This window comes from Nannospalax galili, unplaced genomic scaffold, assembly GCF_000622305.1.
Source record: "Nannospalax galili isolate Female #2095 unplaced genomic scaffold, S.galili_v1.0 scaffold389, whole genome shotgun sequence".
Classification (NCBI taxonomy): domain Eukaryota; kingdom Metazoa; phylum Chordata; class Mammalia; order Rodentia; family Spalacidae; genus Nannospalax; species Nannospalax galili.
The window spans coordinates 3,061,474-3,075,818 of NW_008360310.1; the positions used below are offsets into that span (position 1 = coordinate 3,061,474).

Genomic DNA, 14,345 nt, shown 5'->3' on the forward strand with positions numbered 1-14,345 from the left:
CCCTCATCCTTTAGAAAGACCCTTCCTGAAGGCATCCCTTTTCCTCTGTCATAATTTAAATTACCTTCTCTGGAGTTAAACCCAACATTTCTGTTTGGTTTTGATCCCAATTTATATGGTATAGTCAGATTACCTACTACCAGCTTCCTCTATGTACCAACAACATTTTTTGCCTAGAGTAGAATTGAGACTTAACACTTGTTGCTTTCTACTAATTTCCCTATCCTGTTTTCAAAGGCATTTCATCTGTTTAACCTCCTGGGCTGGAAAATGCAGTGTTGCCTCTCCCTTCTTTCCTCTCCTCTCCCCTGTATATATCTAACCAGTCTTGTTTACTGCCCCGGCCCGTGGAGTCAGCAATGCCGGGTACCTGGAGTGGGGAGTGGGGATTTGGATGGGGCAAGAGACAAGAGAAATGGAGACAAGACAGGGCTCTGATCAAGTCTCGTTTATTGCAGCTCAAGCATGGGGTTAAATAGAGAATGAAAACAAAGGAGCAAAGAGTGAGTAATCATATCAGCCAGAACACAGGGGCCCAGATGTACCCTAAGGGAGGAATCTGAAAGGAGAACAAGGCTGCAGGCCAAGGCCGTGGGCTCTGTCCTGTGCCCGTGGGAGGATGGTGGGCAGAATGGAAAGTCACCAACTCAGGTCTGTCAGCAGTTTTGAGAAATGGCTGAGTCTCAGGCTCCCAACAGTTTACATCGAAAGAAAGAAAAAGGAAGGAAAGAGGGCTGGAGGAAGAAAGGAAAGGAGAAACCAGGCCTGTAATCCCAGCTACTCTGGAGGCTGAGGCAAGAGAATCAAAAGTCAAGGCTTGCCTAGGCTATAGAGCAAGTTCGAGGCCAGCCTGGTCAATTTAGGGAGCTCTTTCTATTGTCATTCATTCTCCTATATCACTTGCATTCTCCTGCCTAGTGTCATTTTCCCTACTCATTTTGCTGCTGCTTAATCATAACCTCCAGGCACATGATTGCTTGCTTCTCAACCACTACCTGTTTAAGAAAATGGCACCTGATTCAGTTTCTCATATTTGGGTTAACACCCATTAGTGCGAACCATGAAATCAATTTAAGGGATTAAATGGTGTAAAAGGTTATCCATGGGGCTGGAGAGATGGCTCAGCGGTTAAGAGCACCGACTACTCTTGCAGAGGACCTGGGTTCGAGTCCCAGCACCCACATGGCGGCTACAAACTGTCCTTAACTCCAGTTCCAGGGAAATCTGAAGCCCTCTTCTGACCTCCACAGCATTGCACGATACATACTTGCAGGCAGCACACTCATACATATAAAATATAAGTAATATTTTTAAAAAAAGTTATCCATGCATTCATATGAGTATTCTTTTAGGAAACTATGCAAATAATCATGTATATCCTATTAATATATGTGCGTGTATTTGCAGGTGCTGGGTTGCAGTATACATTGTGTAGTGTATATGTGTGTGTGTGCAGGTGTCTCTGCCTGTGTCTGGGTGGGTGGAAGCCAAAGGTCTACTGTCACTCTTATTTTCTACTATATGTTTTATTATTTTTATGTGTATGAGTGTATTGTCTGCATGCATGTAAGTGCACCCATGTTGTGCAATGCCTGTGGAGGTCAGAAGAGAGTGTCAGAACTAATAGATGTTGTGAATTGCAAAAGAGCCACAAGCCTCACTAGGGAAAGCCATAAATCCCTTAAAGTGTCTAACTGGCCCTAAATTGGCAGCCTGGCCTTGCTCAAGCCTTATCAACTAGTCACTCCCTGGACTGAGAGAGACTGTGAAGCCCACCTGTCTCCTATAGTGCTATAGATAACTCACCCGCCTGCCTGAACAAATAATCTTGAGAAAAGAGACCCTCAAGGACACCAGACCCTGACACGGAGTTAACTTTTGAAGCTGTGTGCAACAGAGTTCCTGTGTAAGACCAGACTGCTCCTCCTTCAGGTCGCAGATAATCATTCCTTGAGGAAGATCTATTAGCCCTTTGCTGGGTTTCCTGAATCAAGGGAACTCATTCCTTGCCTGTTGCATGCCTGGTTCTGACTCTTATTTCTAAACTTTAAACTCCTTCCTTTTCTATTCTCCAAAAATCTAACAAGAACCCCTGAAACTGGAGTTATAGGATGGTTGTTAGCCGCCATGTGGGGGCTGAGAACCAAACCTAGGTCCTCTGTGAGAGCAGCCAGTGCTCTTAACCACTGAGCCATCTGTCTAGCCCCTTGAACTATCATTTTTGAGACAGGGTCTCTCACTGAACCTGGAGTCATCCCTTTCAGCTAGACTGGCCCCCCAGATTCCCTGTCTCCATTCTTCCAGTGCTGAGGTTACACGTATGTACTACTCTGTAACCTGGCTTTTTATGTAGATGTAGGGAATTCCCAAGCCAGGTCTTCATGTTTTCAAAGTTGCTTAAGGAGACCATGTACAAAGGAAAAAAAAAAGTTGTTTCAGGTCAACCTGAGGTTCAGATGCTATCTTTGTGTAGTCTCTAGACAGACTTAAGCCACCTTTTCCCTTCTGCATCCTGGGTCATAGGGAAGAAAATGCATTTTGTAAGTATGGACACTATTAGTATCCTTCTAGAGTTCATCTAGATAAGAATGGTAGGTGAAGGGGCTGAGATGTACCTCAGTGGTGAAGCACTTGCTTGGTGTGTAAGAGTCCCTGGGTTCCATCCCTGGCACTGCAAATGAATGAATGAAAAAAGGGTGGAGCAATAGCTCTGTCAGTAAAGTGCCTGGCTAACATGCATGAAGCTCCAGGTTTGACCCTCAGCACCAAATATACTGGTAAGAGCACACACCTGTAATCTCAACACTGACGAGGTAGAAGCAGGAGGATCAGAAGTTCAAGGTCATCATTGGTTGCATAGCAAGTTTGAGACCAACCTGGGATACAGACCTTGTCTCCAAAAATATATTTAAGGCTGAGTTAGAGATAGTTGTCTGAAGTCACACAGTTGCTTAAAGAAACAGATTCCAGTCTTCCTCACCGGTCCGCTCTCCAGGAGGAAAGAAGGTACAGGAGGGTCTGGGTAGCCATCTAGTTTAATTCAGATGCACTTGAGTTCTTGGCCATTTTCCAGATCTGCAGTCTGGACCCAATTATTTGTTATTTCCTAGACTGTGGTTTTCGGTTACCAGATTGGAACTGGGCAGTAATATGTAAAATAGCACATTAGAGCCAGGCTCCATACATTCTGGAGGTTGAGGCAGGAGGATATTGTGGAGGACTGCTTGGACTATGTACAGACCTTATCTCAAAACAACCAACCTGGCTTTAGGTAGCAAGTTCCAGGACAGAACAATCTGGACAAACTCTCACCCTCCTGGCTATAGTATGATCATTTTATTTTTTGAGAGGAGTCTCACTATGTAGCCCTAATTGGTATGGAACTTGCTATGTAGACCAGCAAGCCTCGAACTCGGAGATTTATGCCTCAGTGCTGGGAAAAAAAAAGTGAGTCACCGCGCCCAGGGATTTTTAACATTTTATTTATGTATTCGTGTATTCTCGTGTCACGGCACGCCTGAGATCAGAGGGTGAGTGTACGAGGGTGTGAGTGTAACGCATGTGAAAGTCAAGAGTACAGCTTTCAGGAGTTGGTTGTCTCCCACCATATGGGTCCTGGGGATCGAATTCAAGTTGTCAGGCTTGGTGACCATTGCTTTACCCTCTTAACCATTTCTCCAGCCCATGGTCATTATTTAAAGAAAATAACAAAACGGAAGAAGTTTAAAGTGAGATTGTTTTACAGGTCTGGGAACTCTGAAGCGGGTGCCCGAGGACTGGGTCGCGCCAGACAGCACTTCCGGGTTCTGGGACTTGACCTGACGTGGCAGGGCGGGGCTTCCGGACCGAGGCGGGCGCAGAGTGAGGCGCGGGCTGCAGGCTCAATTGAGTGGACGGTGGTAGCCGGCTGCGATTCCAGCGGTTAGGCAGGTCCGGGCTCGGCTGCCTCTCCGCCCGGGGCTAAGATGGCTCGAGGCGAGCGGCGGCGGCGCCCGGCGCCCGCAGAGGGGACGCGGCCGGTGGAGCGGGCTCGTGGCCCCGGGCGGCGGGACGGCAGGGGCAAGGGGCGCGGGGCTCTGCGGGCGGCGCGGCGTTCGCGGTCGTAGTCCTGGCCCTCGCCCTGGGCCTGTCTGGGCGCTGGGCGCTGGAGTGGCTCCGTGCGCGCCGCGCGCTCACGCTGCACCCCGCGCCCCCCGCGCTGCCCCCCGACTCCTCCAGCCCCGCCGTGTCCCCGGAGCTCTTTTGGGGCACCTACCGCCCCCATGTCTACTTCGGCATGAAGACTCGCAGCCCAAAGCCGCTCGTAACTGGTAACGGGCCTGGGGCGGGCGGTAGGCAGGGTGGACCCTATAGGGTTCCCCAGCTTCCTGCCAGAGCGAGGGAGGGTAGGAGTGGATAGACCCTAAAGCCCTCAGAGACCCAGAGGGACAGCGATCTCGTTGACTTACGTGGCCATTCTACCCCCCAGGATTGATGTGGGCGCAGCAGGGCGCCACCCCAGGGACCCCTCCCAAGCTCAGGCACACGTGTGAGCAGGGGGACGGCGTGGGTCCCTATGGCTGGGAATTCCACGACGGCCTCTCCTTCGGGCGGCAACACATCAAGGATGGGACTTTAAGGCTCACCACTGAGTTCGTCAAGAGGCCTGGGGGACAACATGGAGGGGAGTGGAGCTGGAGAGTGACCGTAGAGTCTCAGGTCAGGGCCTCAGGATCCCCTTTCCTCAGTCTAGACTGACTCTCCCATCCTTCCCTTGCAGCCAGCAAATGCAGTATGCAGCCGCAATTAAGAGCCAGGCAACTGGCCTGGCTGCCTCCTGCCGTAAACAATAGTCTATATCTGCCTACAACCTCCAAGTCTTGATTTCCTTGTTTGTAAAGCAGAGATTGTAACAGCACCTAACTCACAAGATTAAATGAAATAATCCACATGGAGTTCTAAGTGTAGGACTTAGCACAAAACTGCCCTATCCTCTCCCAGAAAACCCTGTGCAAGACTCATCCCACTGGGTGTCCCTACTTACCCTCAGTGACCCTCAGCACTGTTTGCTCTATTTCTCCCTTGTAATTCGTCCTATGGCTGATTCTTAAAAGAATGTCAGTCTAATGCTTCATTGTTCTCTTTGGTCACCCAGGCCTCAGGTACTTCTTCATTCCCTTTGGTCTCCCTGTTCTTCTATGTGGTGACAGATGGCCAGGAAGTTCTACTTCCAGAGGTTGGAGCCAAAGGGCAGTTGAAGTTCATCAGTGGGCATACCAATGAACTTGGTGACTTCCGCCTTACACTTTTGCCACCAACCAGTCCAGGAGATGCTGCCCCTAAGCATGGCAGGTAACTGGGGGGAAGAGTACAGGGCGGTGGCAGGGTGGATTGATTTAGCCTGGATTCTTTTTTTTTTTTTTTTTTGGCCTTTTTGAGACAGGGTCTCCCTGTAGCCCCAGATGTCCTGGATTCACTTTGGCGACCAGGCTGGCCTAGAACTCAGAGAGATCCACCTGCCTCTGCCTCCCAAGTGCTGGGATTAAAGGCGTGCGCAACCATGCCTGGCCTCTTCTTTTTTTTTTTTTAATGTGTATGGGTGTATTGCCTGCATGTATGTGAGTGCATCCGTGTCATGCAATGCCGCGGTCAGAAGAGGGCTTCAGATTCCCCTGGAACTGGAATTAAGGATGGTTCCATGTAGCTGCCATGTGGGTGCTGAGAACTGAACCCAGGTCCTCTGCAAGAAGAGTCATTGTTCTTAACCCCTGAGCCATCTCTTCAGCCCCAATTTAGCCTGGATTCTATCACCACACCCTACCTTCTTCCCACTGGTTATTTTGCCTCCCCAAGTCTCCATGTTCGCTGCACTGGCAAAACCTCCCTCCTGATTCTGTTATCATTCCTCTTTCCCTTTAGAATCCCCTCTTGCCTTCCTGAATAATATTTCCCATTTGTCTTCTTGCCTTCAAGCTACAACGTCCTCTGGTCCTCCAACCCAGGACTGCCACTCCTCACAGAGATGGTAAAGAGTCGTCTAAACAGCTGGTTTCAGCACCAGCCCCCAGGGGTTGCTCCTGAACGCTACCTTGGCTTGCCTGGATCTCTGAAGTGGGAGGAGAAAGGCCCAAGTGTGCAAGGACAGTTCTTGATACAGCAGGTGACACTGAAAGTCCCCTTCTCTGTGGAGTTTGTGTTTGAGTCTGGCAGTGCCCAGGCAGAAAGAAATCAAGCCCCTGGGCAGCTAGCAGGCAACCAACTGACCCAGGCCCTGGAAAGCCATGCCACAGCCTTTCAAGAGCGCTATGAGAAGACCTTCCAGCTAAAGGAGAAGGGCCTGAGTCTTGGGGAGCAGGCTTTGGGTCAGGTTGCCCTCAGTGGCCTCCTTGGTGGGATTGGTTACTTCCATGGACAGGGTTTAGTGTTGCCAGATACTGGGGTGGAAGGGTCTGAGCAGAAGGTGGACCCTGCCCTCTTTCCACCTGTTCCCCTCTTCTCTGGGGTACCTTCCAGGTCATTCTTCCCACGAGGCTTCCTATGGGATGAAGGCTTTCACCAGCTAGTAGTCCAGCGGTGGGATCCCCACCTCACCCGGGAAGCTCTAGGCCACTGGCTGGGGCTGCTCAATGCTGATGGCTGGATTGGACGGGAGCAGATTCTGGGGGATGAGGCCCGAGCCCGAGTACCCCCAGAATTCCTGGTGCAACGGGCAGCCCATGCCAACCCCCCAACACTGCTGTTGCCAGTATTACACATGCTCAAAGGTGGTGACTCTGCTGACGTAGCCTTCCTCCGCAGGGCCTTTCCCCGACTGCACGCTTGGTTCTCTTGGCTCTATCAGAGCCAGGCAGGACCAGTGCCACTATCTTACCGCTGGCGAGGCAGGGACCCAGCCTTACCCACTCTTCTTAACCCCAAGACACTACCCTCAGGGCTGGATGACTATCCCAGGGCCTCACACCCTTCTACAATGGAGCGGCACCTAGATCTGCGATGCTGGGTGGCACTAGGTGCCCGGGTGCTGTCACAGCTTGCAGAGCAGCTGGGGGAGGCAGAAGCAGCTGCAGAGCTGGGCCCACTGGCTGCCTCTCTGGAGGAACCAGAAAGCCTGGATGAGCTACATTGGGCCCCAGAACTGGGGGCCTTTGCAGACTTTGGGAACCACACAAAAGCTGTACAGCTCAAGTCCAGGCCCCCTCAGGGGTTTGTTCGGGTGGTAGGCTGGCCCCATCCTCAGCTGCAATATGTGGATGCCCTGGGCTATGTCACTCTTTTTCCCTTGCTGCTGCAGTTACTGGACCCTAGCTCACCCCGCCTGGGGTCCCTGCTGGACATTCTAGCTGACAGTGGCCATCTCTGGAGCCCCTTTGGATTGCGATCCCTTGCAGCCTCCAGCCCCTTTTATAGACAGCGAAATTCTGAGCATGATCCTCCCTACTGGAGGGGTGCAGTGTGGCTGAATATCAACTACCTGGCTTTGGGGGCACTCCACCACTATGGACACCTGGAAGGTCCCCACCAGGCCCAGGCCGCCAAGCTCTACCGTGAGCTCCGTGTCAATGTAGTGAGCAATGTTCTGCAGCAGTATCAGGCTACAGGGTTTCTGTGGGAACAGTACAGTGATCAGGATGGGCGGGGCATGGGCTGCCGTCCCTTTCAAGGCTGGACCAGCCTTGTCTTGCTGATCATGGCTGAAGACTACTGAAAAGACAGGAGGAAGGCAAGACTATTTATGTGACTTGGAATCTGGAGAGGTCTTTGATTTCTGGTTCCATACATCTTGCTAAAGTTATCTCAGGTGTTTCCTGTTATCCCACACAGTCCTGGGGTGAATGTGAACTCAAGAGTCTATTTTTTTCTAAATAAAATGGAAGAAATATAAGTAAACTTACTTTGGGCAGTTTTGTCTACCCAAGAAGTCCCAGTTCAGTTTAGGCCTCAAGGTTACTTGCTGTCCTCAGGAAGGTGATGCAAGCAAGCTACTGCATGCCTCCTTCAAATCCAGTGCAGTTAAGGACCATGCAGGGAGTTGGTCTAGTCTACCCAAATTCACCTCAAATCACAAGCAGCTGGTTCACATCTCTTTAATGAGATTAAAGGCTCCTGTGTATGTCTTGGGAGTGAGTAAAGCTAGCACAGTTCCTGGTACTGCCCCTTTCTTCAGGACTCCAGCCTTTTTAGACAGATTCTAGGAGGGTAGGAATGGGCCCAAATGGAGGATTGGAGTTGGGACCAGGGCTGTTGCTGGTGGGTAAGTAGCCCAGTGTCCTTCCTAAAACTACTCATGGGATGTGCCTGGAACTGGAAGCCAGCCCCTGGGGAGAGACCTGGGACATGGGATCTGAGGGCAATGTATAAAGGGAATGGTCCTCCAGATGTGGTTGGGTAGTACCAGCCCTCATCTCCTTGACTGGTTCGCCTTCACTGGAGTCAGGACAAGGACAGAGCTCAATACCTGAATCACCAGTCAGACGACGATAGCGGCAGGAGGGAGGGGTGTGGACTGGGCTCAACCTTGCCCTGGGTTCACCCTCCTGATGAGGAGAGCTGCTCTGGTCGGCGGAAACACCTTCCACATTTGTCCCCTCACAGTGGGCAGGGCAGCTGGATGCAGAGGAACAGCAGGTGCATTCACTGGATGCAGTCAGGGGGTGACCTGGGGCCATAACGTAAGGAGGTGGCGGTGTGCCAGGGCGATGAACCACATCCTCATATGCTGGAGGTTTGAAGGCGTTGAGGAGGCCTGCAGGGGAGAGAACAAGGCAACCCAGTTGAAGGCAACCAGGAATAGAGAAATGATCTTCAGGGAACAGGGTGCTTTGAAATGTCAGCCAGTGGGAATGTGGGGTGATTCAGTGTCCTAGTTTGGGAAGGGTCACTGTTACTGCACCCAGAGCTTCAAGTCACTCACGAAGGTCAAGCAGTGAACTGGTAGGGACAGGGCCAGCCCCATGGCATGCCCCATGGTAAGCCAACAAGTTGATCTCACGCTGCCGCTGTTGTTGTTGCAGTCGCAGTTTAGCTCTTCGGTGGCGGAAGGCACAACAGCAGCTAAAGAGAATGAGGACAGTCCAGAGCAGCCAGAACCCTGTAGGAGGCAAGGAGAATATATTTCAGCTGAATTCTGAAGGTGGGCAGAGGATCTGAGATTGATTCCTTCTGGAGACTCACACCAGAGCTCATAGTAGTAAGTGCAGCAGCCAGTCTCTCCGCAGCAGTGACCACTCTCACAGAGGTAGGGCTGATTGTTCACTCCTGGGCACAGCTCTTGAAGCTGGGGGGCAAGGAGGCATTTAGTAAGGATTCTAGCCAAATGCCCTACCCACCCCCACTTCCTGAACACACATAGTCCCACCTTGTGAGCCATCTCAGCCTGGAAAGATGGGATAGAAGATGCTGAGAGAAATGTTTAAATACATGTAGGGCTGTCAGTATGGAGGATTTGGAATTCCAAGAAAGTGTAGAAAACAAACACAAAAGTGTAGACATACAAAGAGGACAATTTCAGCTCTTTAAGCCCAAGACCTCTCATTCAAGCCTGGCCCCCAGGATAGATTTCACTAAGAAAGTGTTTTGGGTGAAACAGAACACCATCTGAGGTCAGACAATGGGTAGGAATTTAAAGCCACTTTCAAAGCTAAAATGCTTTTATCATCCCCCAACCCTCCGAAGGTCTGCCTCCCACAACCCCCAAGAAGGATCTTTCCACCCCTGGGTCTCAGGCTCCCTGGGATAGAGGAGGGGCAGTTTGAGACCCAGAGCAGTGCTCCCAACCAGATGGGATTGCTGTGGATGATAAAGGATGGCATCCAGGGCGCGAGTCTGGGTTCCAGCTCTTCTCCAAATTGCTCCCTCAAGAGAAGACGCTGCCGGACTCTGTTGTGACAATAGGCACATAGAAAAACATCACAAATAACTGCTACAAGACAGAGGGAGCTTCCCTGTGTCCTCACTATGGCTCTGGTCACTGGAGAGCCACCGCAAACTTACACTGCAGCCTTGGGATAGGGTCTAACAGGCTGCAGGTTAAGTCTACTGCGTCTACGTAACAAAGTTTAGACAAAGAGTAGAAGTGTCATCTTTAGGAACTTCATAGTACATCTGATTCCGTGAGTTCTTCCCCCACCTCCCAACAGGAAGGGACAGGAAAGGGGAAAGAAATAAATGGCTGTCGTGATAGGCTTTAGGAGCTACTGGTATACCTGGTGTGGCGGTGCCCGAAGTGCCCCCCAGGCCTCTTCGCTCCCGTTCCCGCTGCTGGCCCGTGCCATGCCTCCACCTACAACCCCCTGAAGGCCACAGCCTCCTCCACCGCCAGCTGCCCCACCCCTGCCACCTCTGCCGCCACCGCCATGGTCCCTGCCCGGCCCATCTTCACTGCTGCCACCATCATTCCGCTGCCGGAGCTTCCATCCGGGGAGAGATCCGCCAACTAGGACTCGGTTACTCAGTCCAACCAATCAGCATCGCCCACTGACAGACGGACCAATAAGAGTGTCCAGTAGGTTTTGCCCTCTGACCAATCCACGGCTCCAGCTCCGGGGCTCCTCCAGACAACAAGGGCTTGCACAGACAAAGAATGGGGGAAGGTTCGACAGCGGCCCTGACTGACAGCGACAATAGCCAATACCGACAACAGAACACGCTTTGACTTATCAACCAATGAACGGCCTTCCTGAAGAGCAAAGTTCCCGCTGATTGGCTGGACCCATATTTTCCGGATGACGCCAGATGCTGGAGCACCGTTGATAATCCGGGATGTGGGGGCCGGTTCCGACTCAGTACTGCAGACCCACCGAGAATGTTGGCAGGATTAATTCTAAGCCCTAGGTTGGGCGGGCTTTGTGCACCGGGTACCGGCCTGCCCATATCCCACTCCCCCAATTCCGTACAAGCCGCGAGACACCGGATGAAATTTAATAGGGCGAGGAAGACACTGAAAACCCGGCATGAGAGAAGGTGGAGAGTCCCGGCTCGCTAGGGGCTTAGGTAGCCAGGAGGGGGGACCCCGGGCCCTCGGGTCCCCCCAGCCGCATCTGTAGGTTGATGCGGTAGCACTGGAGGCTGCAGAGTGCCTGGCCGGTGCGGGAACAGGCGTAGCGGCGTGGGTGGGGGCAGCCAGGCACCGAGCAGCGCTGAGGGCCGGACTGGGCGGACCGCTGCGAAACTGCCGCGGGTGCGGGGACGCCGGGTGGGAAGGACAAGGTGGAGCCCTGCGCTCCGCTGCTGTAGCGCACCATTGGGGCCGGGGCTGGGGCCGCCGCCCGCCCTCCGCGCCGCTCGCCCCGCGCGGCCCCGCGTCCTCCGCGCCCGCTGGGCGCAGCCGTCTTGGTGAGGCGCTCGATCGTCTGGTTCTTGTGTTCCTCCGCCCGCCGCGCCGCCTGCAGCCGCCGCTTGCGCGCCCGCTCCTCGCGCTTCAGCAGCATTTCTTCGGTTAGGGCGGGGGCCTGGCAACCTCCGGCCGCTGGCAGAGGCAGTATCTGGGAGGGCTGACTGCGAGCCTTCTGCAGCAGAGCGCGCTGGGGAAAGAAAGGGAAGGGCGGTGTCGAGTGGCGAGGTCTCCTAGTCCAGGGGGTACAAGGAAAGCAGGGTCTTACCAGAGGGATCTGAATCACAGGCTTCAGCATAAGGATCGGATTAATCAGCACACATTTCTGGGGCCCTTAATATCGTCTCCTCCCAGGACTCCTTGACCCTCAAGGGTCATCGTCAGTAGACAACATCAGTTGGGTTTGGGCTCAAGCCCAAAATTCAATTACCCTGGATTCCTTTTTCTTTAGCCATCTCCTATCAGGTAACTACTTCCAAAACATATCCAGCATTCCTGTGATTTCTTGGCTCAAACCACCTCCTCACTTTATCTTTTTATTTTATTACCTGACACAAGACTGTTTATTAGTCCTGGCTGGTCTGGAACACGCAGCCATCCTCCTGCCTCTCAAGTCTCTGCCATTACAGATGTGCATCACCACACCCATTCATCAACAGTTTCCTAGTTCTACTTTTTTTTTGTAAATTTTATTTTGTATTTTATGAATGTTTTGCATGTATGAGTCCATGTCCTGTAGTGCCCACAGAAACCAGAAGAGGCCATCAGATCATTTGGAATTGGAGTTACAGAAGGTTCTTAGCCACCATGTAAGTGGTGGGAACTGAACCCTGGTCCTTTGGGAGAATAGCCAGCCGCTGCTCTTAACTGCTGAGTCATCTCTCAAGCTCCCTTTTTAAAAATATTATTTTTATTTTATTTGTGAGTGTTTTGCCTGTGTGCATGTGCGTGCATGTCCTGTAGTGCCCACAGAGGCCAGAAGAGGGCACTGAATTCCCCTAGAACTGGAGCTATGGACAGTTGCTAGCTGCCATATGGGTGCTGGGAAACAAACCTGGCTTCTGCAAGAGCAGCAAGTGCTCTTAACAACTGAGCCATCTCTATCTCCCATGTCCCCACACAGTGACCAAAGTAATTACTGAAATGTAAGTCAGCTATGTTGCCTCTGCATATAACCCATCAGTGGCTTAGCCACATTGTTTTTTTCTTTTATCCTGCTTGGCATGTTCTATCTAGTCTTCTGATCTTTGTACCTATGGGCTTTATGTCTGCTGGCCTCTTTGCCTAAAAAGTTCCTCTGATATTGGAAATATTATCTCTTCAAAGAAGCATTCAACTACCCTACCATCATTTCTATTTTCTGTAGTTTTTTGAAGTTATTTACTTAATTACCATCCCCCAGTCTGTACCATGAGAACAGAAATGTTATCTTTTCTCTCCCATGGATATCCCCACTGTCTCGCAAAGTGTTTGGGGAATGGCAAGTTGGAGATAACATATTTGATGAATGAATAAGAATGAACCGACCTGCCGAGCAGTAAGCAGCCGCTCATTGATCTCCTTCTTGAGGTCTCCATTGTCATCTAGCTCCCCCTTCTCCAGGGCCTCTAGCCACCTCTGTTCCTCCTCTTCCTCCTGGCCCCCCAAATCACCTGGCAGGTCCCGGAGTGGGGAGGGGGACAGATTGCTGTCTTCATCTGGATAGGAAAGTTGGAGAGAGAAATTGTTGAGATGGGGAATCTTAATTTGGCAAAGGAAGTACTGGACCATTCAAAATTTTCACACATTTCAGAGCCAACTCCCTTTTAACAGGTGTAAATGAGAAACCCAGTTTCCCTCCAAAGTCTTTCTCACCCAGCCAGGCTCTATACTGCTCCAGGGGCACTCCTTCCATAGGTTCCTCTTCATTATCCACAACCATCAGGGGAGAGGGTGATCGAGGGCCCTCAGGGATCACAGTGAAGGTAGGAACACTGCAGAGAGGCAACACTACTATCAAAGTGAACAAGTGGCTCTGTCCTGCTGAACTATATATGGCTTCCCTACCCCCTCGGGTTTTTGCTACCTTAGCCTGAGCCCTGGTCAATGTTCATCTGTTTTCTAGGAAGTCCCACCAACGTCCAATTTTAACTCCCATTCCTAAATTTTCCCAAGGAAAATACTCTCTTAGCCTCACCTCTTGGTGCCCAGAACCTGCCCACCCAGCTTGATTTTGAGTTTAAGCTGGGGCTTAGCAGGAGCCTGCTGTGTCGACCCGGCCTCCTCTTCCTGGTGATGCTTCTTTTTGTGTTTCTTCTTATGTTTCTTGTGTTTCTTCTTGTGTACTCCGTGGCAGTGGGCACCTGCCACGCTCAACTCGAGTGCTTCCCCTACGGAAGGAGAGCCTGTCAACTGTGTTCTATCAAACTGGCAGGGGAAGATATGAATAAACTATCACCCCCCCAGTCCCACTCTTCCCACGTTACTAGCTGTTACCATAACAACAGCACTGCCTCCTTCCCACCTGTAGCGAGGTGCGGTAGAAGCTCCGGGAAGATAAAAGGGACTCTTTTCCAAGAAGACCTAAGGTTGAGCGACCCGCGCTTACCCGGCTCAGGGGCGTCCATAGCCCCAGAGGTGCTTCCGCGCCGCCACAGTTTACTCATGGGGTCTTGCAAGGAAAGAGGACTGGAAATGGTCGGGACACAAGAAGACATGCCTTTTCCGCCCTGCGGAAGAACGGACGCCAGCAAAATCACCGGTTACTTCCGGCGCATGGCAACTATGTTTGTGTGTGGTAGGCTTTACTGCCAAAATCCTCCCTGAGAAACAAGGACACTGTTACATAAAAGTTCCGGGCTTGCATGGTGTGGTTGCGTAATACCAGCACTAATAAAAAGAGACGATCTAGCCAGGCGTGGTGGTGCACGCCTTTAAACTCGGCATTCAGGTGTATCTCTGTCAGATCGAGGCCAGCCTGGTCTACATAGTGAGTTCCAGGCCAGCTGCGGCTACAGGGAGACCCTGTCTCAAAACAACAGACAATACCTCTCCCTCA

At 51.6% G+C, this 14,345-nt stretch overlaps 3 protein-coding genes across 8 annotated transcripts; 1 reads left to right on the forward strand and 2 right to left on the reverse strand.

The window, feature by feature from the left end:
• The first annotated feature begins 3,829 nt into the window (after positions 1-3,829).
• Positions 3,830-7,870, forward strand: Mogs (mannosyl-oligosaccharide glucosidase). The gene is given in 5 exon segments (XM_008824747.3): positions 3,830-4,059; positions 4,062-4,310; positions 4,469-4,698; positions 5,135-5,331; positions 5,953-7,870. Coding segments are annotated over 5 exon segments (2,502 nt in total). The 5' UTR covers positions 3,830-3,965; the 3' UTR covers positions 7,685-7,870.
• Positions 7,871-8,046: 176 nt separating this feature from the next.
• Positions 8,047-10,732, reverse strand: Wbp1 (WW domain binding protein 1). Of its 5 annotated transcripts, XM_008824751.3 has the most exons (6): positions 10,182-10,317; positions 9,735-9,855; positions 9,335-9,375; positions 9,151-9,253; positions 8,891-9,067; positions 8,048-8,722 (listed from the first exon to the last, which is right to left on the reverse strand). In XM_008824751.3, the coding sequence occupies exons 1-6, from the start codon at positions 10,248-10,250 to the stop codon at positions 8,262-8,264; spliced, it is 972 nt and encodes a 323-aa protein (XP_008822973.1). In that variant the 5' UTR covers positions 10,251-10,317; the 3' UTR covers positions 8,048-8,261. The 5 variants fall into 5 exon arrangements, with proteins under 5 accessions (XP_008822975.1, XP_008822973.1, XP_029415288.1 ...); XM_008824753.3 differs by lacking the exon at positions 9,335-9,375 and having other exon boundaries at positions 8,047-8,722; positions 9,754-9,855; positions 10,182-10,732; XM_029559428.1 differs by lacking the exon at positions 10,182-10,317 and having other exon boundaries at positions 9,754-9,852.
• Positions 10,733-10,879: 147 nt separating this feature from the next.
• Ino80b (INO80 complex subunit B) lies at positions 10,880-14,064 on the reverse strand. Of its 2 annotated transcripts, none has more exons than XM_008824749.3 (5): positions 13,896-14,064; positions 13,485-13,677; positions 13,163-13,281; positions 12,836-13,005; positions 10,880-11,541 (listed from the first exon to the last, which is right to left on the reverse strand). In XM_008824749.3, the coding sequence occupies exons 1-5, from the start codon at positions 14,002-14,004 to the stop codon at positions 10,957-10,959; spliced, it is 1,176 nt and encodes a 391-aa protein (XP_008822971.1). In that variant the 5' UTR covers positions 14,005-14,064; the 3' UTR covers positions 10,880-10,956. The 2 variants fall into 2 exon arrangements, with proteins under 2 accessions (XP_008822971.1, XP_008822972.1); XM_008824750.3 differs by having other exon boundaries at positions 10,883-11,498; positions 13,896-14,063.
• Between the last annotated feature and the right edge of the window lie 281 nt (positions 14,065-14,345).